This window comes from Leptosomus discolor, chromosome 9, assembly GCF_034619465.1.
Source record: "Leptosomus discolor isolate bLepDis1 chromosome 9, bLepDis1.hap2, whole genome shotgun sequence".
Lineage (NCBI taxonomy): Eukaryota > Metazoa > Chordata > Aves > Leptosomiformes > Leptosomidae > Leptosomus > Leptosomus discolor.
Genome location: NC_141399.1, coordinates 9,378,805 through 9,402,071, shown reverse-complemented (window position 1 = coordinate 9,402,071; position 23,267 = coordinate 9,378,805). Strand labels below are relative to the sequence as shown.

The following is a 23,267-nucleotide window of genomic DNA, read 5'->3' as shown; positions in this document are numbered from 1 at the left end:
TCAACCACAGACCGCCGGGGTGCGAGCGCAAAACCCGAAACGGCGAATTCCCGCCGCTCAAGGGCACATTTTCCCCCAAACCCGCCGCCCCCCTCACTCCGCAGGCCAAGGGGCGGCCTCCGCGGAGAGTGCACGGGGCGCGGTGGGGCGCAGGACAGCGGCGCGGGTGCGTGCACGCGAGCGGGCCCACGCGGCGCGAGCGCGCCTCCCCCTCCCGCCCCACCGCCGCGGCCGCTTTAAGGGCGGCGGGGGCGCGCCGCCGGGGCGCCCGGCGCGCCGCCGCCGCCGCTTCGCCTCGCCTCGCCGCCGCGCCGCGCTCCCTCTCCCTCGCCCCGCTTTAAAGTCTCCGCCAGGATCCGGGCTCGCCCGCCACTTCCTGTACGGCAGGATGGAGCGCGCCGGGGCCCCGGCTGACCGCCGCCCGCCCGCCCGTGCGCGGAGGCGGCTCTGAGCGCCCCGTCCGCGGCATGCCGCGCGCCCCGCCGCCGCTGCCCGCCTGAGCCGCGCCGCCCCGCGCCCCGCCGCGCGCTGTGCTGCGCTGCGCGGGGGTCCCCGCGCCCCGCCGGCGCCGTCGCTGCCCTCCCCCTGCCCCACGGCTGCGGGGTTCTTCCCCCGCTGAGGAGGCGAGCGGGAGCCCCCCGCTTTCTCCCGCAGGAAGAGGGGTGCGGCGAGAAACTTATTTTCAACAAGTTTGGGTTTTTTTTCTTCTTTTTTTCCCTTTTTTTTTTTTTTTTTTCCTCCCCCCCTGTGTGTTAATTATTTTAGCCCCTCTCCCCTTTCGATGTGCGGCTTTGGACATGCGGAGGCTACTGCAACCGTGTTGGTGGATCTTTTTCTTGAAAATCACCAGCTCCGTGCTCCATGATGTGGTGTGCTTCCCCGGTGAGTGAGCGCAACGCTTGGGGGGCGGCGGGGGGGGCTCCCGGTGCCTCCGCCACACGTGCCCGCCACCCCCGTGGGGCGCCCCGCGAGTGCTCAGGATGCGCTGAGGACCGCGGGGGGGCCCCCTTTGCACGGGGGGGGGGGGGGTGCGACGGGCGACGTTGGGTTTCCCCCAGCCCCGCAGCACCCTCCCGGCTGCGGGCAGCGCTGCCCGCGCGTGGGGCCGTGCGCGGGCTCGGCTCCGCGTTGCCGGCGCGGCATCCCCGCTCTCCGGTGCATTGCAGCCCCCGACGGCGTGGGGCGGGCGGAGGGGGGGTCCTTGTGCGCTGCTCTCCTTTGTGCTGCGGGACTGCCGCCCGCCGCTCCGAAGGGAGCGTGACTCCGCGCTCCGGTCCCTTGTTGCAGCCTCCCCCCGGCCCCGTCCCCCACCAAAAACTTAGTTGTGCGCGGGTCTCTGCCCTCCCCACCCCACTCGTGTCCGCGGTGGGTGACTCGCCGTGCCGGCCTGCTGACCTTGGCAGGGCGGGGGGTGGGGGGGTGGGGGTGGCGCGGGGCTGCGCGCCCGCTCCGCACCCACGGCTGGTTCTGTGCAACCCACCACCCCCCCCCGCCAGAGCGGGGTTACGCGGGCGCGGGGCACCCGCCGCGCTTTCCACCTTCCCCCTTCGCACCCCACGGCTTGTGTCCGTGCAGCGCTCCTTTCCCCCCACCGAAATGCGAGGGCCGCGTATAACGGCGCCGGGTGGGCGCTCGCCCTGCGGTAGGACCCGGTGTCGTGTACTTCCCCCCCCCCCCCCCCCGCCTCCGGGAGCGCCCCCGGCCCGGGGGAACTTGCAGCGCCCGCACGGGGCTCCGCTTCCCGCCGCCTCCGCAGTGCCCCCGGCCCTCCGCCAGGGGCGCTGGCGCGCCGCCGGCGCCCCCGCGGGGCCGCGCGCCCCCCTCCGCCGGCGCGCAGCGGGCTTTGCTTTCTCTGCCGTGCCCCCCACCGCGTCTGCGGCTGAAGGGACCCTCCTGCACACGGCTCGGCACCCCCGCACCCCCTAAAAGTGGTTTATTTATTTATTGTTTTCCTGGGCTTCCCCCCTGCTGGCAGCGATGGGGGGGGGTGTCCGTGCGGTGGGGTGTGACCGTGGGTGGGTGGCATGTGAGGGGCCCCGGCGCCCCCCGTGAAGTCCTCGCCCCGCGGCTCCTCCTCTCCCGTGTGTGGGCTCCTGCTGCAGCCCGGCTCGTCGGCTGCGTCCAGGGGTGCGAGTGTGAAAAGAAAGAATTAAATTCTGGAAGCTCTGTAGGAACTTCCACTTTTGTTTCTTTTTCTTTTTTTTCCCCCTGAAATACACTTTTTTTTTCCCCTAACGCCAAACACAGTGATAAGCAGAGAGACCCATCATATCCCAGTCCTTCCAGCAGCTTCTCACATGCTAAATGACACGAAGCAAAAAGAAAATAAGTTGGAGGGAGGGTTAATACCTCTGCAGCTCTTGAAGAAACATTTATCTTCTTTGTATTGATTTCTTCTCAATTTCAGCCCTCAGAGTGAAGCCTTTCTCTCTGGTTCTGATATATATTGTACAGTAATTACATCTAGAAGGCAGGCTCCAGGAACGCTTCAGGAAAACAAGCGATGATGTAGGTTTAATATGACAGTATTGTACGACTTGCTGATTTAGATCAGTGGCGTTTGCATGACATAATATTTGCATTATGGTTTGAATATAAAGACAAATGCAAGGAGAGAGTAGCGAGTCCATGGACATGTGCTGTGTGTAGGGAAAGTCTCCGGTGCTAGAAGCCGTAAAACAGCTGTGTAATACTTAGGAATGTTTCAGGGCGGTTCGTTGCTAAAGACTTGCTTGGAAAGCAAACTATTTTCCAGAAGGGCTTTTATGCATTTAGTTTTTGTACAGAGCTGCCATGTTAGACCTCAGACTCGCTTACTCTTTTATGCCTTCTTCTGAAAAGTGGTAATGTCTGATGTGTGTGTGCAAGGGGGTGGTAAGTGCAACGTCGTGATAAGCGGGGACGCTCCAGAGTCTGATCCGGTACATCAGAGATGCCCGAGGCAGGAAAGCTGCAGGGAGGATCTCGGTGGACTATAACAGGACATTGGTGCTGACAACATCCAATGGCAAATCATCGGAATTTGTGTTGGCGGGGAATCCCGGCCAGATATTAACCGTTTAGTATCTACCACAAATGTTTCAATACGTTTTCATAGCATTTTCTAGAGAGGGTTAGTGGACTAAGGTGCTCGTTGTGTTCTGTGTTAATTTACAAGCATCTTTGTTCCCTCCGCTCCGTATCTAGCTCTCTTTAAATGAGAGAGAGGTCACTTTGTTTTCTCCCCTGCAAATCACTTTACTTTGTGAAGAGACATAAAGGCTATTTTTTCTTTGTTCAGCAACAATAAATGAACCGTGTAGAAAATAAGTCTTTGCAGTATTCCTTTGTTAGGAGACTGTAATAGGTTTTCACTGTTTAAGTAGGTATTTTTGTTGCTGTTCCTTTGGTTACGATAAGAGGAAGCAATAATTGTTGTACAAAGCATATGTGGGTAGGGTTTCACTCTTTCTGAAGTGTTAAGTTTAGTGTATTTCTCTGTGGGCTTGTCACTGGTAATTGCATTGCTTAATAAATCAAACTAAGACAAGGTAAGAGAGGTTGCTTCCATGGGGTCTGTTTGCTCATTAATCTAAATGCACAGTACCAAAAATCAGAAAGACCTAAATATTAACATGACTGTGATATCCTTACTACCTAGTTTCTCAGGGCTTTGTCGAGAGAGGATAAATATTTTTTTTGTAATGGAAAAAGTACACATTTGTGCAGTTCTTAGCTGTTGCTGTGACAGTCCTGTCATCTAAGGAGTGACAGTTGTTAGCATTCTCTTAGGCTAGATGCATAAATGAAAGGAATTTTCTTGAGTCTAGATTAGCTGTTTGGTAATGGATCAAATTGTTGCTGACCTCGTAACTGCCTGTAAATTGGTTTTGGATTTTCAGTCTTCCTAGTTCTTAGTTGAGATTTAATTTTGCATGTAACTGCCTTCTGCTTGAAGGGAAAAAAAAATTCTAGGAGCTTTTCCCTATGAACTAATCAAATGCTGCTTCAGATATTTTTAAAGGTACGGAGAAGACTGGCTTTGTTTATTAAAGATTTTGCAGAGGAACGTGCATTGTGCACGTAGAGAAATACGGAACGTACAGGAGAGGGCCCTCCAAGACTTTATTTAGTCCTGTGGCTTTTATGAAGATGACACTTCTTACATTTTAATTATCCTTGATTTTCAGCGCCTTTTTAAAATATGCTTTATGTTACGGGAAGTTGCTAATGGAGTCCTTGCAGATAAAGAATGTCCAGTGAGCCTTCCCAGGCTGTAAGAGCTGAGCTTCCTGCTATGCTTCTGGAGGGAAAACTCAAGGGAGAGCTTTGCTGTCCGTTAGCAGGTTTACAGGAGCTGATTCGTGGTTGACAGAACCTGGACACAGCTTTCAGAAGTCTTTGAGTAGTCACAGGAGCCATCTGCACTAGCAGCTAGAGTGAGAGGCTTCCTAAGTTGGGGAGGGTGGAAGAGGCGTGACAGAAAGAAGGGATTTCAGTATATTCCAAAAAGAAAGGAAGACAGTTTGAGGGTAACTGGAATTTCCTCAGTCACGTTGGGCTGTTTGCAATGTCTACAAAGCCTGTGTTCAGTCTGGGGAAGTTGCTCTGCTTGAGAGAGCGAGGAGGATTTTTGCCTTTGTGTACGAGTTAGGGTTTCTGTTACTGTTCTCTCATCCCCTATCTCCTCTCCTTTTTGTCTAGGCCATGGGGATGAAAGGGGTTTTGATCCTGTTCAGAAAATGGATGTCTTGGTCAGAGCTGTGAGGAACTTCTGTGAGCCTAGCACAGAGATATCATGTGGTTCAGCTGTCCCTCCCACGTCTGCACTGGGAACCTCTGCTGACCAAATAGGTCCTGTTTTATAGGTCTTCCCATAAAAATCACCGAAAAACACATTTTGATTTCTGTAGAATGACGAATTTACTCCAAGTTTTTGGATCTTTGCAGGCACAAGGGTTGCCTGACGTTATGTACATGCACTCAGCTAAAGCTCTACTGTTACCAAGTTGTGCAAGTTGGGGTTTGTTTCCAATTACAGAAAAGACAGATAACAGTGAGGACTCTATCCATCTTACGATCAGTGCTCAGGGACTAACATACTTAGAGTTTTCTGAAATATAATGTCTTAATGTTGGCTCTAGTTTCAATGTTCAAGTTTCATGGTTAAATTAAAGAAATGGCTTCAAACTATTAATCTCAACTGTTCTTGGAAAAAATGCTAATCATTTGCTTGCTGCTTTTTTGCAGCCAAGTGAACATGTGGCATGATGTGCTCTGAAGCCTAAGGGTATAGTAATAGCACTGTACTTTAGCTAATAAATAACTTTAATCTGAGAAATTATGAAAAAATGGGACTAAATTCTGTTTGCCTAAGTTACAGTGCTTCCATTTTTAAAGATCAGTTGCTCCTGTGTGTTGACAAAATTGTAATTATTTATATTTACGTGCCACACTACTTAAAGTTTAATTCTAAGCAACAATTTTTAAGTATTGTAGGAAGTGGAATCTCTTCAGACAAAAGTTCTTGTAAGATATGGAGTCATCCGAGGATGCAGATATGCACTGAATGGGTTATTTTATGGTGTTACGTATCCCTTTTGGGATCCCTTCTGCTTGCTGCTTTAGATGCCGAAATATCTCTACAAATTCTTCCCTTCTTCATGAGGTAAATTCCTGTCAATTTTTTTTCCAAGTGGAAATTGTGGACCTGCATCTTCTTGCACCAGGTTGACAGGAATGTGACTTCGATTGCCAGAGTTACTCCTGGGAAGAATTGGCCTGTATCGGCTTTGTGGAGATGTGCAGGGGTTGGAAGCAAAGCAGAGAAGGAAGATGTGAATTAGTGCACACTTTCATCCTGAGCAGAGGAGCCTGGAGCGTGGCCAACTGGAAATACCCAACTAGAGAATAACTTTTGGTGAACGCAGCTAGTTTTTACATTTGTGTGTCAATGAACCTTTAGAGAAAAATGATGCTTGGTTGCTGTTCATTTTTTCCATTACTCACTATTTTGAGGTAGTTCTGATGATCTTGTTATGTATGTTGTAGAGTGCAGCTAGCTGTACATGCTACTTGCCTTGGGGCAAGTCAGACTGGGTACTTTCTTTTAATGCTGCTAACATGAGGTACAGCTCTCCAAAGTGATCCTGCCCCACTTTGGTGAGGACAGGTGTACTCTCAGATGAATCAGGGCCACATTGGCCATGTCTTCAGGTGCTTGCCTTTCAGTGTACAGTCATCTGGTTGAGGCACAGCTGCCAAGGCACAGTGGATTCCTGGGTTATGCCTTGAGCTGTCACGTATTTGTAGCCTAAGCAGAGGCTCTTCCCACCCAAAAAGTGAACAGATGAGTGAGGGTGGAGATTGCAAGCACAGCAGTGAAGACGCTGCAGTACTCCATGGGTTTTGCTGTTCTTGTTTAATTTTTGTTTCACTTTTCCTTTTCTCTGATTGCTAGCAGTATTAATGGGAAGCTGAAGGAAACAGTGATGGTGCATAAACTCCCCAGCTGACTGGAGGAGGAGGGAGGACACTGGGCAATAAGGAAACTACGAAGTTCATGCAATCACTGTAAGATATGTTTTTATTACACTGAATGGGCTCACCTTATGGCACGTTGAATTAATCTTCAAGTGAACTATGGTTGAAGTAAAATCAGTTAGTACATGGCCTTTTTTTTTTGATGTGGTTTTATTATGCATCTCTAAGTTTGCTTGGGAGTTGAAGTACTAGCGTTCTTAATTATCAAGTCATTTGACTAATGATGAACCATTTTCTAGAACTTAAAACTTGACCACATTGTGCACCTGCCAGGAGTACTGACACATAAAATCTCAATTGACGTGGGTGTTGCAGTTTTTCTATGCATAAATGCTGCAGTGATGCCTGAATATGTTTATCCTGTGCCAGTGCCTGCTTTGAGGGACTTTGCATTCATAGCATGGAGGCCTTTCTAAAGAAAATCTAGGTGTTTTGAGACTTGGATGCTTAGCTTAGGAAAGCTGCTTTGAAAAATCCTTTTCTCTGCTTGCAGATATATAATGAATGAGACCTTGAGCCCTGAAGAGCTGCATTGGTATTTAGGAACAAAATGTGGGATGTTATTTGGTCTTGTGGCAGCTGTTTTGTTCTCTTTTTTTGAAATAAAATGTGCCTGTCTCCCTGGCAGAGCGCTGTTAAAGTTCTTCTGTTGGGAGTCGGTTTATTCTGCTGACAGTAAAGGAAAGCTATCTGATAAATCATCGCAGGCAAAGCGGAGAGTTGCTGTTTTCCCACACTTCACTCTTCCCATCTTCTGTCCTTGTGGGAGGCTTGTAAGAGACATATAAAATGCTGTAATACTTGTTTTAATCAAAGCAGTGCCTTGCCTATTCCCTACTCCTATAAAAGCATCTACAATTTGGATTATTGGTTTTTTAGCAGTCTGAAGTCTTAGACCTGGAGCTTCTTGGTCAGTTTGTCAGACAGGTTGAAAAGCAGTGTTAGTTGTCCCAGAGTGGAAGAGGACTTCACTGTAATAAGTGGTGAACGCTGAATAAGCAGGATATGAAGGTAAAACCACTTGTGCCAATACACTGCATAAGCCGTTTTTCTACTGCAGAGGTAAATAGAAACTGTTCTGTCCTGACCCTTGCTGGTCCCAAACAGTGAACAAGTTACTTGTCGGGCCTCATTCCATTTCTTTAAAACAAGGATGTCTGTGAAGTAACCCCTGCACCAGTGAGGACCAGTGCCTGCCTTTGTGTCAGTTTGGTGTGCTTAGAAATGCTCTCCTGTTAAATCTCTCTCTTTTTTTTTTCTTTTTTTTTTTTCTCCTTCCTCTCCTTTCGTTTTTTAAAAGAAGCCATATCTTAGTGATACACATATCAAAATAAGTCTTGGCTAAGAGTTTCTTAGAGCAAGTTGAGTGGTTTGCTTTTTTATTTTTTTTTATGGATGTGTGTTTATAAAAGCCTCAGTGGGCCCCAGCGTGAGACTGTTGTGTTGGTCCATCCCCAGCTCCCACCCCCTGGAAATGCTCAAGCTGAGACAATAAAAATACCTAGTAGCTTTCAAATAATTAAGTACAGATCTACACTGCTATCACAAGTGAGTTTAGAGATTAGATTTTCACTAGGCTTTCATTGGTATGTAGATTCCTAAGGTGCTTGCAGACTTCTGGAGATTATGGTATAGATGTGCTGCAGTCAAAGTAGAAATGAGGGCTTGTGCAGCATGACAGTGTCTTAAATGTTGCATCCATTTAGTAGGTAGACAGAGAGAACCAGTCAAATGTTACTTCTTGTTGGCCTCCATGCTACTTGTAACTAGTTTAGTTATTATTCTTATAGTGAGTGCAGTAGCTATTTTGTATTAAAGTCTGTGCTTAAATACCACTAAAATTTGCCTGTTGATGGCAGTTGCATCATATTTTAATTGGTGAGAATTGAGGTTCTAAAATTAGTTGTTTATTTTTCCTTCTTTGCCCAAGGGTTTTGCATCACATTATATGGCTTCTGTATAACTCTTTTACAAAGCAACACCTTTGTGCAGCTTTTGCTATTTAAGTAAGTGTTAAAAGTATGGGCACAGTGACAGCGGTTTCAGAAACTGACTTTTCAAATTGTTTCTTACTACATTGTTTATGCATTGTAAAGCACTTCTGTTTACTGTGAATTAATTCATTGTTATCTTTGTAAACCTGGGGCGCAAAATGTGCAAGTTTGTAATGTTTTATCTTGGCATAATGGCAGGTCCTCAGCTGCTGCAAATTGTCATAGCACGATTGGTGCTGCTGTTTCTGTGGCACGTTTCATCAGGTGGGCATTTGCACTGTAACCCTCATCACGATGTTAGTCTGAAAAATGACTGTGCATGTTCTTTTCACTATTTCCATAGGTTGGCTTTGTGTCAAAGGCACGTTTTTGTTACTGTGTTTATGCTTCTTAGAGGGTTTTTTCTTTTACTGTGTGGTGAATCGCAAAAGCACCTCTTGGTATGATTCTGCTTGCTGTGAAGCAGAGGTGTCCAGCCCTTCCATTAAAATTCTGGCTTTTTGGAGGATGCTTGTCATGTGTATCCATCCTTGGAATTGTTCTGTTGCATTGTACCTAGTTTTTTGACTAGGTCCTCATTTTTTTTTTGCTCCTGGGTGCAGGAGGCGGGGTCTGGATATTGAGCTAGTTGCAAGAATTTAGAAGATCTGCTCTGTTACTGCAGCTCTGTTTCCATTAGGGTGGCCTCCCTTGGATGCTTTTAGCTTTTCACCTTGATTATGTTTGTTTTGGGCAAACTTGCACCATGTATCAAATGAGGAAAACCAATCCCTTCTCCTGCAGCTAATGTTATCCTGTCTGGGAAGAGACTAGTGTTTGTGAAGGTAGGTGAGAAGGTGGAGAGATCCTTATGACTAAAGTAGAGAGAGAGTCCAACCTTCCGAACGTGAGAGCCTTCACCAAAAAACACTGAGAAGACCTGATCTGTACCTATCAGTTAATATTGGATCAAGTTCTGGCATGCTGAAAGGATATAAACTTAATTGTGCTTGATTGATACTGATACTTCTCATGCTTCAGGAGGACAGTGCATGCAGTATGAGCAAGGCAGGCACTGGCAGCGTGTGCTGCCTGGAGAGCAGTGACTAGGCAGCCTGCCAGGAAGGTTTTAACTAGCCTTTAAAGTGATGGACTGGCTGGCCATTACCAGAAGTCCCTTCCAGCGTTGTTCTGTGCTGCACATAATCTTACTGTGCACCCTGGGCCCCTGGTTGCCGCTGCTGTGTGTCTCTGCTGGCCCTGGAGACTGGAGGAGTAAGACGTGTCTGCAGCTGCTGCAGCCTAGGAGAGACTCGTGGTCAAAGAGACTCTGTTGTGCACGGAAGGGGAGCGTGATGCCCAACGTTATTACTTGCTAGCGTGTGAAGCCTGCCAAGTAATGGTAATACAAATCTATTTTGATTTGTAACCTGGCCTTCAGTATCAAGATTGTACTACTTCTGTTGCACATGTGCATCACTTGGGGAAACATGCTGATAGTACTTAACGTTTAATTGCTTCTCTTGATTTTATTTGTAAATTAGAATCTAGAGGATCTGTAAGAAAAAAAAAAAAAACAGTAGAGTTTAATTGGACAACATTTTAGAGTAACTGAAAAAAAAACCTCAAATCAAAACCAACCCCCCCAAAATATACGTAGCTTTCCAGCTTTTGGATCTGAGATAAATGCAAACTTACTTATTGATCCATACATATGATATCATATTTTAACTACAGTCTAAACTGGAGGTCATCTTATATGAGATTGCTAAAGAATCTGTCTATCTTATCACATCTTGTACTCATTTATAGTTGTTTCCATTTCTGGCTTTGTTGGAGAGACAGCTAGTGTTTCAACCTAAATTAAAATCAATAAGAAGCAATTTTGTTTGTTTTTTAACTACTAGAGCAGGCTTTTTTTTTTTTCCAGTAAACCTCTGTATGTTCAGAGTCACTTGGTTCTTTGCATCAAGGTAATTGCCAGACCTCATTAATTCCTAATTTTTGCCTATGTAGGAATGGGTTTGTTTTCCACTGTACCTAACAAAATGTCAAATATGATTTAAAAATAAACATTTTAAATCATCATTGAGAAATAAATACAGCAAAGAATATTTGGCAGTTAGAAGTAATTTAAAAACGTCTTGAGGGGAAGCATATGCTTGGGGGCTCTGGTGAATGTTGTTGACCCGGCAGTCCTGCACTGGCAGGGTAGTACAGGCTTCCCCTGGCGCATTTGGGCAATGTTCTGCAGGGATGACTTCCAGTGGAAAAAGCAGAGTCTGAGTCTCTATGCCTTCAGTCCTTGGCTTGGATATTTCTGCATCACACCGATTCATGTAGGAGGCTGTTGTCATGTTGTCAGCTGGCTTTTACCACACAGCCAGCAGATTGCCAGCAATAACAATTAACCTGGGTCAAATTCAACATGGAATTCAGACTGAAGCAATGTGGGTACTTCCTAGGTATGGCAAGGGTGAACCATAACATACTATTAGAGTAAAAATCTGAACGTAGTACTCTGAAGTGTCCAAAATGGGATGTGTTGCTGCTTGGTGGGTTGATCACAGGGTGCACGAAATCATCCTCTTTAGTTTGCAGTCCAGGCTGTCCAAATGGACAGAGATGGACGTGTTGCTGTGTAATGGTTGCCCTCTGTTTATGACGTTTATGAAGGTTCAGTTTTCACTGTCAAGGCTTCCTGTCACTGATGTAGGTACCCAGTTGAAAGAAATAGTTTGCGTGTTAAGAAACAGCTTTTCCAGAAAGGATGGACCAGATGCTGTGGTGGAGAACCTGGCTGTTGCGTGGAAGCTTTTGGTAAGGTATTTGCTCTGCCTCTTCTGGGTGAAGTAGAGTTCAGCATCTAGCAATGCTGGGCCAGTGTCTATATGAGCATTTCTATTCTACATCTTATTTTACATTGTGCAAGGTGAAACTTGAGTCCCTGGAAAAATGAATGCCAATATTTTGATCAGGTGGTTCTTTGAGTTGCTGTGATCCTGCCTAGGGCTTCTCAGAATTTCAGAAATGTTTGAGAATTCCTGGAATTCTGAATTCCGAATACAAGAACCTTTGGGGTAATCTAAATCTCATTTCCTGTTTAACTTTCCTTTGAAGTTCCTGAGTATTATGAGCTACCTGTTACTTTAATCTCTTGGGTTCAGTTTTCTCTCCCCTTTTCTTTTGCTTCGATTTGCTTTGGTTCAGATATGTTAATGAATCAAGGAAGAGGGGAAACCAAGGGCAAAAAGAGGCAGATCTGGCTACCCTGGTAATCAAAGCAAGAATCTGTTCCCTTAAGTAAAGTAAACTGCTAAAGCAGTGTTTTGTAGGAGCAAAACATAATTAGTAACTAGATGACACTGATGAAGAGCACGTTTCCTTCATTCTTGAAGGCAACTTGATAGTTGTGTGTGAATTTCTTGAATTTTATATCAAAACAGCAAACCATTTCTTTTTAACTAATCACTTAAAACCACACAGGAGTTTGTGTGCCAAGAAGGCAGCTGTGTTTAAAAATATATGAGCAGACCTGGTATACAGGGGTCCAGGAATGTAAGGTAAAAGTCACTTGTCCATGTGCTAGTGACACCTGTCCTAAGTGAATCCCAAGCCATAGCTCAGTGCAAGGAGTAATGCGTTACAGCACAGACAGATTCTGTGTCAAAAAGGTAATTAATACCTCATGTCAAACACTGCCTGCATGTGCTGCTTTCTCTATGTCATGTTATTAAGCAGTATGACCTCTTATCTTTCAACAATTAGCTTTCAAGGTGAAAACCAACTTAGGAAGAAAATTAACTTTTTCATTGGATCTGAGGAGTCTTACAGTTTTGCAGTAGTCTTGATTACACCTTCACGCTTTACAGTTTTGATTGCTGTCTTGATCAATGACTCTTCATTTCTGTAGTCTGAGGTTGCATTCCCCTGTTTGCTTCTGTATTTGGGAGACATCATCAGGCATTTTGGGTGCAGACCGTGTCTGCAGAGCCAGACGAGGCTTGTAAGATGCATGCTGTCAACGGGTAACAACTCCAGCTTGTCTCATTTGCACTCTATTAGTAACAAATTCACTTGCTAAATAATTCTGTTCTGATCTTCAGTTTTTAATTTACCTGACACTTGTGCTTTCTGTTGAACTGAGACTATGAGCACCCACTGTAATAAAGCAGTGCTCTTCGCAAAACCAGATGTTTCTAAACTACATACGCTGCATGTGAGAAACAGGGCATGCAGTTTGATTTGTGTTTTTGCTTCTACTTGTGAAGTAGAGGCCATCCTATAGTTCACTACATTTGGTTGTGTTCCTTGGAAATAATGTTGAAGCACATGGGCCTTACTGAGAGTATTCTTTCTTGATGAGCTGGAAATAAGATACATAATTTTGGTGAACGCCGTTTCTGTTCTCACTGACTGTCTGGGCCATACAATACTGAGCAAAATAAAGGATCAAAGCCAGTAGCGCTGTCCTGGGAAGCTGATGTGTTGTTCAGTGCTTCCCTTGGTGCATTTCAGTGACTTCTGCTGTGATCGATACAAGCAGCATCAACAAAAATTGGAACCTTCTGCTAGATCTCATGCTTGCAAGTGAAGTCAAGAAAGCTCGATTTGTTTTGGTGCTTAAGCCCTTGCTGTCCTCAGAGGCTATACGAGAGGCCTGCTTACCTGTTTGCGTTTTATTATGTGTCTCTGCTGTCTGACCTTCCAGGGTGACAATTCAGTAGTGCCAAGCTGGTTGTGAAGGAGCTGATGCTATGATTTTGTGTATGTGTGTGTGTGTATATAGCTTAAAAAAAAACCAAAACCCTCCAAACATCCTTCAGTTGGACTGTAAGGATAATACACTGTTACACTGTCTTTGATATTTGCAGCCTCTCTTAAAAAGAGCTTAGGCTGAAGAAATGTCTATTATTCAGAACTATCAATACGTTCAGAAGGCTGCTTTGCCATTCCTTTGCTCTTTCATCTTCACTGTCTTCCACTGATGAATTGTTCCGATGGTCACTGACCTTTGTGGTTATTCCGGTAGTCTTTGCCACGTGGGTTCCTGAGCCATCTTCCCTGCTGCAACACCAAAATCCAGCAAGGGCTGCAGCGCTGCCTTCCTGAGCGCTGTATTGTCTTTGCTGTAGGTGTTTGCCTCTTCTCTGCATGAATGCCCACATTTGGGCTGGAAGCTGCTTTGTTTGCCCCATCCCTCTCTGGTGTAGCTGGGCCCTTATGCTTACACACTGTTTGCTATTCAGGCCTTACGTGGGCTTCAGGCAGGAACTGTCCGTGCCTGAATGCCTAAGCTGAGGCTGGCTGTGTCGTCACCCCTCATTGCTCAGCGGTTGGAGCAGTCTTCCGGACACCAGGACGTGGTTTCTCAGATATTTTGTCCCTCACCCTTTACTGGTAAGGAGGATGCGCTGATGCTCTAGGATCAGTTTTCTGCTCTGTCTGGTCTGTTGAGCGCTTCTGAGGTGCTATTTTGCATTTGTGTTGCTATGTGTTGCTATATATATTTATGTATTAATACTACTGCTTTTAAAAGCTGGTATAATAATAATTAAGCTTAGGAATTATATACCTGAATAGGTTTCTTCCATTAGTAAAACAGTCAGTAGGTGGATTAGAACGAATATTCAGCAGATGTTGTAGAGTAGAACTGACTTCACATTGGGGATTCGTGATGCGTTTCTGAATCCATACTTACAGACAAAATTGCAAAATGAGGGTTTTTCTTGAAAGAATATTCTTGTCCAAAGACCAGATGAGACTACTTAGAGGGTAGTAAGCTTCTTTGATAGGTGGTACTGAAGTCAGATGGCCTTGTGATTCCTTTGGCTGAGGTGTGTTTAGCTAAGGCTTTTTTGTAAACTTTGAGGCTGGAGTCATATGTATATGTATACAAACTGACTGTACCTGTTAGTTTTGCACCAGAGTTGAAGTGGGGTGGAGAAAGGCTACATTCTGTAGTAACAGGTAATTAGTTACACAGGACTGTTGGTTTTGGTCTGGAAAAAGCCATCCCTGTTCAGTTTGGTGGAGACTTCCAACTTGAGTGTGATGGTGCAATGTCAGAAGACATCTGACTAGTGGGTGTTTTACTGCAATGTTGACAAGAAAGATCTATCTGCTACAGGATACATTAGTAGAGGACAATGGTAATTCATTGCAGTTTCTTCTCTGAAAAGCTACAGTGGCATTGATGTTTTATTGTTTACATTTTCCTTCATCAGTTTGGGCAGTTTGTGTCATAGTGGGGAAATGTGTGGAGATTGCTTGTTTTCAAACACTAATGCATATAGACACATTTGTTTTCAATGACTAAAACCAATGAAGAAGCAAACTATTTGTACAATCATGTTCGTGCTTAGATTGCTGCCTTTTCCTGTCTATGCCCCATTTTACCAACTATATATTTTCTTTAGTGTTTCAAGAAAAAGACTGAAAAAGCAATAGAAACTGCGGCAGCAGAGTCTGTGTAAAATACGTATTGGTGTTCTAAAAATGGGTTTAATTTCAGCAGGTATTTTAACATAAACTTCAGCTATATTTTTCTTTGCCACTTATTCCCCAGTTGAGCTGTCTTCTGTTCCATGTCAGGAGTGTTTGTGAAGCCCAGAATTCTCACCGTGCAACACGTGAGAATTCTGCAAGTGACAATTATAAGGAATTTGCATGGTATAATATACCAGATCATAGATGATTTGCCCAAGGCGTAAAATAATTGAGGAGATCTGATGGTAATTTGATGTGGGGAAAAAACCCACCCCAACTGATTCTGGAGGTCTGTGTATTGTAGAATCTTAAACTTGATAATTTCTAGTGTCCTCGCTCGAACTTTACTTTGAAGAAACATAGGCGTTTAAGAGCTATGGGGTGTGTTGCCCCTGAAGACCTCAGTGTCTCCTGATGTTCCAGTATCCCTGAGAAGGGCACCGATGGACTGGGCCATAGCTATTTTTGAAATGACAAAGCTGCACAAACATGCTAAAAATACCTTCTTAAGTTGGCTTGTGTGTAACCAGAAGTTCTCAGATGACAGTCTGCATTTTCATCACTTCCAGGATGTTGAACCGGGTTGAATTGTTCTAGCTTTTGTTGCTGGAGTTGGATCCGACAGCTACAGAAAAGCTGAATCTGATACCCTGTCTTCCTTGCAATGAGGGCCAGTGTGAACACATCGTACCTGTGACTGGCAAACTGAACTCCTTTGTTCTCCTTAGACCAAAGTCACTCCTGATGGAGAATCATTTAAATTTAATTAGACTTGAACAATTTGGATCATGTTCATCACAATATACCCATGCACACAGTTTGTCCTGGCTCATTATGTTCCTGTATCTATTCCGTGATACTTAAAACAGTGCAGGAGACACTAAGAAGGCATCCAGTTGTTTACTTTCAATCAGTGACATGGATTTTTCTGGTCAGAGAAACATCGTGAGATTCCTCACTGCATTCTCCCAGCTGTGCGAGCGTGGCGTGAGGGTTCTGGTTTGGTTAACGAGGGGGCTTGGATAACTGAAGATGTATGTTTGGATGAGAAGCTCTGAGGAAGTGGCTGCTTTCTCCCTCCTAGACTCTGGTTCAGCAGGGTGCTAGCAAAGTTATCGGTGGTGCTTTCAAGACTTGCTACACAAGGACGATCAGTTACATGCCTAGGCATATGCAATCAAGGCTGACTGAACTAGCTTGCTGAAGCCAGGATGGCTTCTCTTGCTGTTGTGGCAAAGGAGAAGGCGAACTCCTGTGCTGCAGTCTGTTGGGCTCAGCTGAATTTAGGTATCAGATGGCAAGACTTCCTCCTGCTTTATTCTCTGTGGAGACAAGGAGCAAGAGAGCAGCCAGGGTACTGCGGCGCTCTTTGCATCTTGGGAGAGAGGAGCACCTTTCTGGTGGGGAATTCAAGATATTGGTGCATTGCCATGCCATCAGTGAAGTTAGGCTGCTGGACAGCCTTCTTGGCCTGGGAGTTATACATGAAGGTATCGGCTTAGCTGATTTCTGTCCTTGGGGATGAAGACAAGAAGTGTATGTTGCACAGCAAAAGATTGATCTGTTTGAGTGGATCCAAGATGCTTGTGAGAACTCTGTGGTGTCTGTGTAGGCAGTGTTTATCAGACTAGGAGACATGCTTAAGAGTCCTAATGCCTGAGTACCTTGACAATGAGGAAGAGATGATGTATGTTCCCCAGAGAAACTGTTTTCTTTCTTTAATGACTTGTATTCCTTTTGGTTGCCCCTGACTCTCAGACCACCTTACACTTCAGAAAAAGAAGCCTTTCCTCAGCGCTGTCTGAGTTCCTTTGACCTAGAGGACGTTGTAGCTACACCTTTACCCTTTGAGCTTCTGAAAGGTTGGCTTCAGGATAAATCTGGTTTGCTCTTGAGCTTCATAATCGTGAAGTCAGTGTTGATACTGAGCTGGTGGAATGTTTCAAAGAGGACAAATACCAGTAGTCTTTCCATTTCTCTTATAATAAGAAGCTATGTAATCAGGTAGCTCTTTTCTGGGAGAGGCTAGAGCTCATAAACTGATGTGCAGTGGCTGAGACAGATCAAAAATGGTGCATCCACTAATTACCAAATAGTTTCTGAAAAGGCAGTTCTTTTTGGTGTGTAAAATACATTGTCTCTGGGTGATGGTATTGGTATGCTGTTGATCATGCAACAACCATCTTTGCAAACCTGAGTTTTCATTTAAAAAGGCATCACTATCTGTTAAATATTTGGGCATTCATTCTCCCCCTGGGTTGATCAACTATTTGAAATGAATTATCTCCCAGCGCTGTCACAATTAAAGAATGGCATGCTCAGGTGAAAGGGTTTGTCTGTTACATAGATTGGAAAGATATGCTCAGTGAAAATGAACATCCTCCCAAGGTTAAATTATCTATTTAAAGCTCCTCCAATTACAATGTTGGATAGAAGGATTTTTTTTAATGTGGATAAGAGTGAGCAGAGGACAAATGACATAATTGGAGGGGGAGAGAGAGACTTCATACGTGCTTGCTTCCAAAACTGAAAGGGATAAGGAGTAGACAATGCCAGGGAACTGCCTTCAGACATCTTAGTCCTTAATCAGTCTTTGCGGGTTGGGAAAGAAAGAAAAAGAATTGTTATTTGTGTAAAAGCTTGCTTTGACTTCTCCCAGGTGTGCTATGTGGGGCTTGATGCCATCTGGCCTTTTTGTAAGAAAGTGGAAAAAAGCAACCCTCATATTGGAATGTATACGTGGTTCACTCATATATAGCACAGGAGTACGTATTAGCTGGTGAGTTGGATTGACATATTCCTTTGTGCACATTATAGCAACTTAAATGAAAATTACACTCATAGCAAGAGAATGCACTCTGTTTAAATTAGATAAGGAGATTATGACAGAAAAAATCATCGAATAAAGGGGTTTTTAAACTAGCCAGTGAAATAAATGTATGACTTCAAACTTTGTCTTGCCAGAATTTATTAATAAACCACGATGAGGTTTTTGGAATACAATGAAGACCTCCTCCTTTGAAGGTTACAGTGTAATTTGTGTAATTGTGTTAGTGTAATTTGACTTCAAGATATGTCCTTGTAATTTGGTAAACTGCAGATCTTGCTCAGATCTATTGCGTTTTTCTTGTGCCTTATATTGACGCATCTAATTGCCTCATAAGTATATACTCGGTTTAGAGCTATTGCGCTGCCCTCTGGACCTTGAGAAATTCACCTTGCGGTCTGTAATGCTAATCTCTGTATGGATCTTATCTGTGAAGCAGCTGGCCACCTTTGCTTCCTTCCTTACTAAGTGTACCCAGCTAATTGCCGTTCTGAATAACCTCATTTTGCTGTCATACAGCTGAAGAAAACTTACTGTATGATGCCTTAATTTTTCCCAGCTGCAGGATATGCCCTCTTTTGGCAGGGAAGCCAGAACCCAGCAGTCGTGGGCACCCCTTGTCAGGAGCTGGCTGATCCTCACTGAGAAAATCCCCTAGCTTTGTGCGTGTATGGCAGGGTTTCAGCTGGTCCTTCACTGGAAGTGTGTTTCCTGCTGGAGTGGAATAGAAGAGTAGCTTTGGGCCAGGCAGTGATCAGTGTCGGTAAGATGTATGTAATTGTGAATATATTATTGTAACGACACTGTCTTATTAAGTAGGTTTTAAACTCTTTAAGTTTTCTCAGTATAAGAGGGGTGCTGAAACATCCAGACAGACTTGGAAAAAAGTTACCATTTTAGTGCTACTGTGTTGCTGAACTCCTTTGAAATCAACAGAAAGTGTGGTGCAAACAATTTGTATTCAAAGGCATTAATGTTATGTGTTGTGTTTGTTCACCTAGAGAATCCGAGATGAGACTGCTCTTGGCTGATGAAGCAGGGAGAAATTTTAAATCTGGGATCAAAGCTCAAAACACTGCAAGGGGAGGTGAATCCAAATTGGTTAAGAGATGCCTGTGGGAGGGTTGAGGGCAGAGGGTCACATGGACGAGTCAAGTCACTGGAACTGTAGGTGTAGACAAAGCTGATTTAAAGATGGGTTTTTATTGTGTTGTAGTAATTTCTCCATTGACTTTACACAGCAGGGCCTGAAGAAGTGGTGGTTGTTAAAACCGTTGGAAATGTAAAGTGTCTTTAAATCTTAAAATTGCAGAGAATTTTTTAAAAAATTACTTAGAAAGATACCTCTTCACATATGTATTGATTCTTAAATGACTGGTATGAGACTTGAAAAGAAATCACACCACTTACAACTTATTTCTACGTCCTTGGATTGAAATATTATGTATAGAGTTCAGAGCCGAAGACGTTGAGTGAAGTTATACAAGCTTAATAAAAATAAACCTACACATGACTTTGCATAAAGGGGGGGAAAAATCAAAGGACTAACAAATTTGCATAGATAACATTTGAATTGTTAATTCATATTGCACTTCATTGCAAGGATGTCATTTTTAATTAAGAATAAAATGTGGTAGATATTTTAAATGGGAAATGATTATAATTGCAGATGGAAATTGAGGTAATGAGAACTGGTTTAATTAATTGTTAAAACTTAACATTTTTCTTTTTTGTTTGTAAGCTTGTAGTCTGTGGACACTGACATTTGTTTTGTAGATGTGTATATTTAAACATACAATGATTAAGGCATAAAGAGTTGGCAGCAAACACAGTTTTAGTCTGAGTTGTATCAGTTTACTTGAAAGGGTCTGTTTGTATGGATGGACTTTTGAGCATCTTTGTAGACAGACTTTGCTGTTTGCAGGATTGGTGTGAAATTGTGGTGTAAAAACTCTAGTCCCAAAATGTACTTTTTAAACCATGTTTGTCTTTCACTGTGGGTTTCACAGATGGTGGAGATACTTCACTGGAGAAAAATGAGATGTTTTTTGTACCAGATGACTATTGCCTTTAAAGGTATCCATTGATGAATATGACAATACTATATTGACCTGAATGTAACTCTGTAAGATTTTGTTGATCTGTTGTGCTCTGTCTGTGTGGCCTATCAGGAGGCTGTGGGCAGCTTTTCATACAGCTGAGCAGATCCATGCCTGCATAGGAAGGAAGGAAAAACCACGTGTGCAGCTCCTGTCATCAACCCCCCTATGTGTGTCTGGGAGGGTTCGTACAGGTCCACAGAGCAGTGTGTCCAGCAGAAGAAGTGCCAGGGAAGAAGATGGTGATACTGGAGGGAAAGAAACTCCAGGTCTGTGCAGAAGCAGCCCTTCTATTTTGCTGTGCCCCAAGGGTATTTTGGACTCTGCCTGTTCTGAGCAGTGTTGGATGCTGCCACTGGTGGAGAAGGTCCTTTGGCCCTGTGTATAGCACTGGAGTATAGGTGCCTATGGGGCTGCACATGGGGTTTGAGAGTGGGGAGCTGTGGGGTGGCACGTAACTTCAGTATCCTTTATCATTTTTTGTCTCTTGTTAAAACTCTGTCAAGGTCTCTTGAGATTTACAACCTTGTGTTTAAAGAAATGCAGCATGAAAATGTACAAAACAACCATTTCCTACTCGGATAGCTATGACACCTGAGGTAAAAAAAAAATATTTGTGTAGAATCTTCAGAAATAGCGGATACTTCTCCATTTGAAAGCGTGGTATTATTTACCAAGCTTAGAGCTTTGCATCCAGAAAGGATTTTGAAGTGAACAAAATTAGTGTTGCCACTTATGTTGAGATCCATGGATGAAGCCTCTGTCATCTCTGGCTGCAGAGGGACTTGGAGAGAACTACAATTAGCACTAATTGGAGTCGTGTCTGAATTTTCTGTCTGTTGGTGTGAGAATGGACACTCGAAGTGATTGGCAGGAACTACCTGCCTGCTGTAATTCCCTATAGAGCTGCTCTCTTGCGTTGCAGCACATCACAAATGAAACGAGTGTTTACCAGAAGCGACCAGCTAGTATGCCCAAATTATCCATGCAGCACAGATGCTGAAATTTAATGCAAGTTACGCAGTGTGCTGAGTACTCATAGCTGCAATAAAGACAGCAACAATTTATTTTCTGAGAAGTCTGGAGTTTTGATTCCTGTGGATTTCATTGCTCTGTGATGCTCTGCAGAATGGGTGGAAAAGAAGGTTTGGCATGCTAAAGGGTTGTGTAACCTTTTTGATATGTGTGGTGTGTTGGGATTTTTGTTTGATTTCTTTTGTTCTGGATTTTTGTCTTGTCAGGTGGAAAGCAGTGCTTCAGCTGAAATCTAGCTTGTGTTACCCATGTTGGTCATGGGAAAAAATTTTGCCAAAGTAGATAAAAACTGTATATGCAGAAAGACACATCTCTGCTTGTTTTTGTTGCCCCTGGGTAAACAAAATAGAAACCTAAGAAGTAAACTAATATTCAGTAAAATGATAAAAGAATTTACTTGTATGTCAACGTAGTGGTTTTTTTTCCTCTGAAGTATGCAACCAGAGATACGAAGTATAGTACTGTCACTAGGGTAATATACAGCTGATAGCAGTGCATTGATTTGCATTTCTTCCCCTTACCTTGTGTTTCTTTTTTTCCCTGAAGCACATGTGTTGGGAATTGAAAATGTAGTTTGCCTATTATACACTGGCAGTAATCTTTCAATTTTTTTTAATGTAAAAAATGAGGCCACAAACATGAGCAGCCACTGATGTATGGGGCTATTGATGGGAATTGAATTTGCAAAGGGAAAATGGGATTTGGTTGTAGTCTGAAATGATAATGATGTAGCCCAAATGGATTTGTAATGGTCATTCATTCTTTTTTTTTTTTCCTGCAATTTTGTGGTTTGACAAAACATATTTATGCAGGTGACTATGAAAGTAGCATAGGTTCACTCTGAGTAGGAGGTAATAGCTAATGGCAAATAATAAGCATGCAAAGTCTGAGCTTGAGCCTGTTCCCACAGACTTCATTAGGTGTTAGGTGAAGGAAGGGATGCTGTGATTTATTTTCCTAAGAGGCGAAAAAATGGTCTGGGTGGTGCTGCTTTGTGAAATCTAAGAAATAATAAAAAGAAAATGTACCTTGACTTGAATTCTTAAAAATTACGGATTTGTAGTATCAACCTAGTGAATGCTCTGTGCAGCACAACAAATGTACAAGGTGCTTTGCACGGTGTCTAGATAAACAAAGACTTTGCCCTGAAGAGTTTTCAGGCTAACTATGATCAAACTTAATGTGCATTACATTGAGGTGCTGTGTTGGATGCTTGTTCCTGTAAGCTGTAGCTATACCTGTGTGACAATTTCCCCCTGCCCCGCCCCAGCCTGTAGTCTGAATTTGTAATTTGGGCTTCCAGGAGACTGCAGAATTTTTTATATATCCTGGGTGCAGTTTTATGTGCCTTATGGTAACTTTGATGTTGGTCTGATTTCAGTGGAGCTCTGTCTTCCCTCCTGTGAAAGTGAGGGGAGGATGACATGCCAGTGTTCGTGTGGTCAGAGCAAACTGGTGGTGACAGAAAAATGATAATTTAATGGTGCGGATGGATTTTTGGCTTCTTTTTCCTCTTGTTTCTATTTTTTTCCATCTTTTTTTGGACCAGTGAACGTCACACTTGTAAACTGCCTTCTATTTTAACTGGAGTATAGTCCTTGTTAAACGCCATATAATTTAAAAGTATGAATAGAAGTAATTATGAAGTATAGGAAAAGTGCTTCTGGTTTTATAAATATATTCCTTATTGTAAATTTCTCCATTTAAAATCAATACAGCCAGTGGTTCAGATGCAAAGGCTGAAACACATGCCCACGTGAAGGAATCTGCTGTCAGGCTGTAGAAGACAAAATGGGAGTGTGTGGGGAAAACCAGTGCTGGTTTACCTATAGTTAATATTGCCTCTGTTTTCCTTTTGCTGCTGATTAAAGCCTGAGCTTTCTGAAAGAGAGGGTGGCTTAGCGCTGTGAAGCCAACGGTGATGCAGCCCCTGTGGGCCCTTCCTGGGGCAGAGCTGGCGGCCGGAGGGTCGCGGATGCGTGGCAGGAACCCGCCTATTGTGAGCAGGATCCCTTCAGTATTTCCTGCAATGTAACTTCAGCTATTTTGGCTACAGGCCTTACTGCTTTTGTTTGGGGTTTTGTTTTTTTTTTATTTGGTAAGCGTTCCATGAATGGTCCTGATGCAGAAAGGCTGCGAGCATCCTAAGTCTGTTTGTTTTAATTGGCTTTGCTATCCTGATAAGCTGAAGGCAGAAGGAGCCAGGCAGCTCAGAGGGCTGTGGGTGGGGTTCCGTTTGTTTAAATATTGGCATTTGGAAACGGCTGGCTTGTTTTATAACCGAGGGAGATTAATGTGGGCTGGGTTAGTCTGACATCCCGT

The 23,267-nt window shown here is 44.0% G+C and overlaps 1 protein-coding gene across 1 annotated transcript in view; it reads left to right on the top strand.

Annotated features, from left to right (window-relative positions):
• The first annotated feature begins 797 nt into the window (after positions 1-797).
• The window catches only part of PTPRG (protein tyrosine phosphatase receptor type G), a 405,981-nt gene continuing 383,511 nt past the window's right edge, over positions 798-23,267 (top strand). Inside the window, exon 1 of the mRNA XM_086470025.1 lies at positions 798-882. Coding sequence (XP_086326151.1) covers positions 798-882 — 85 coding nt within the window. The remainder of the gene's footprint in view (positions 883-23,267) is intronic.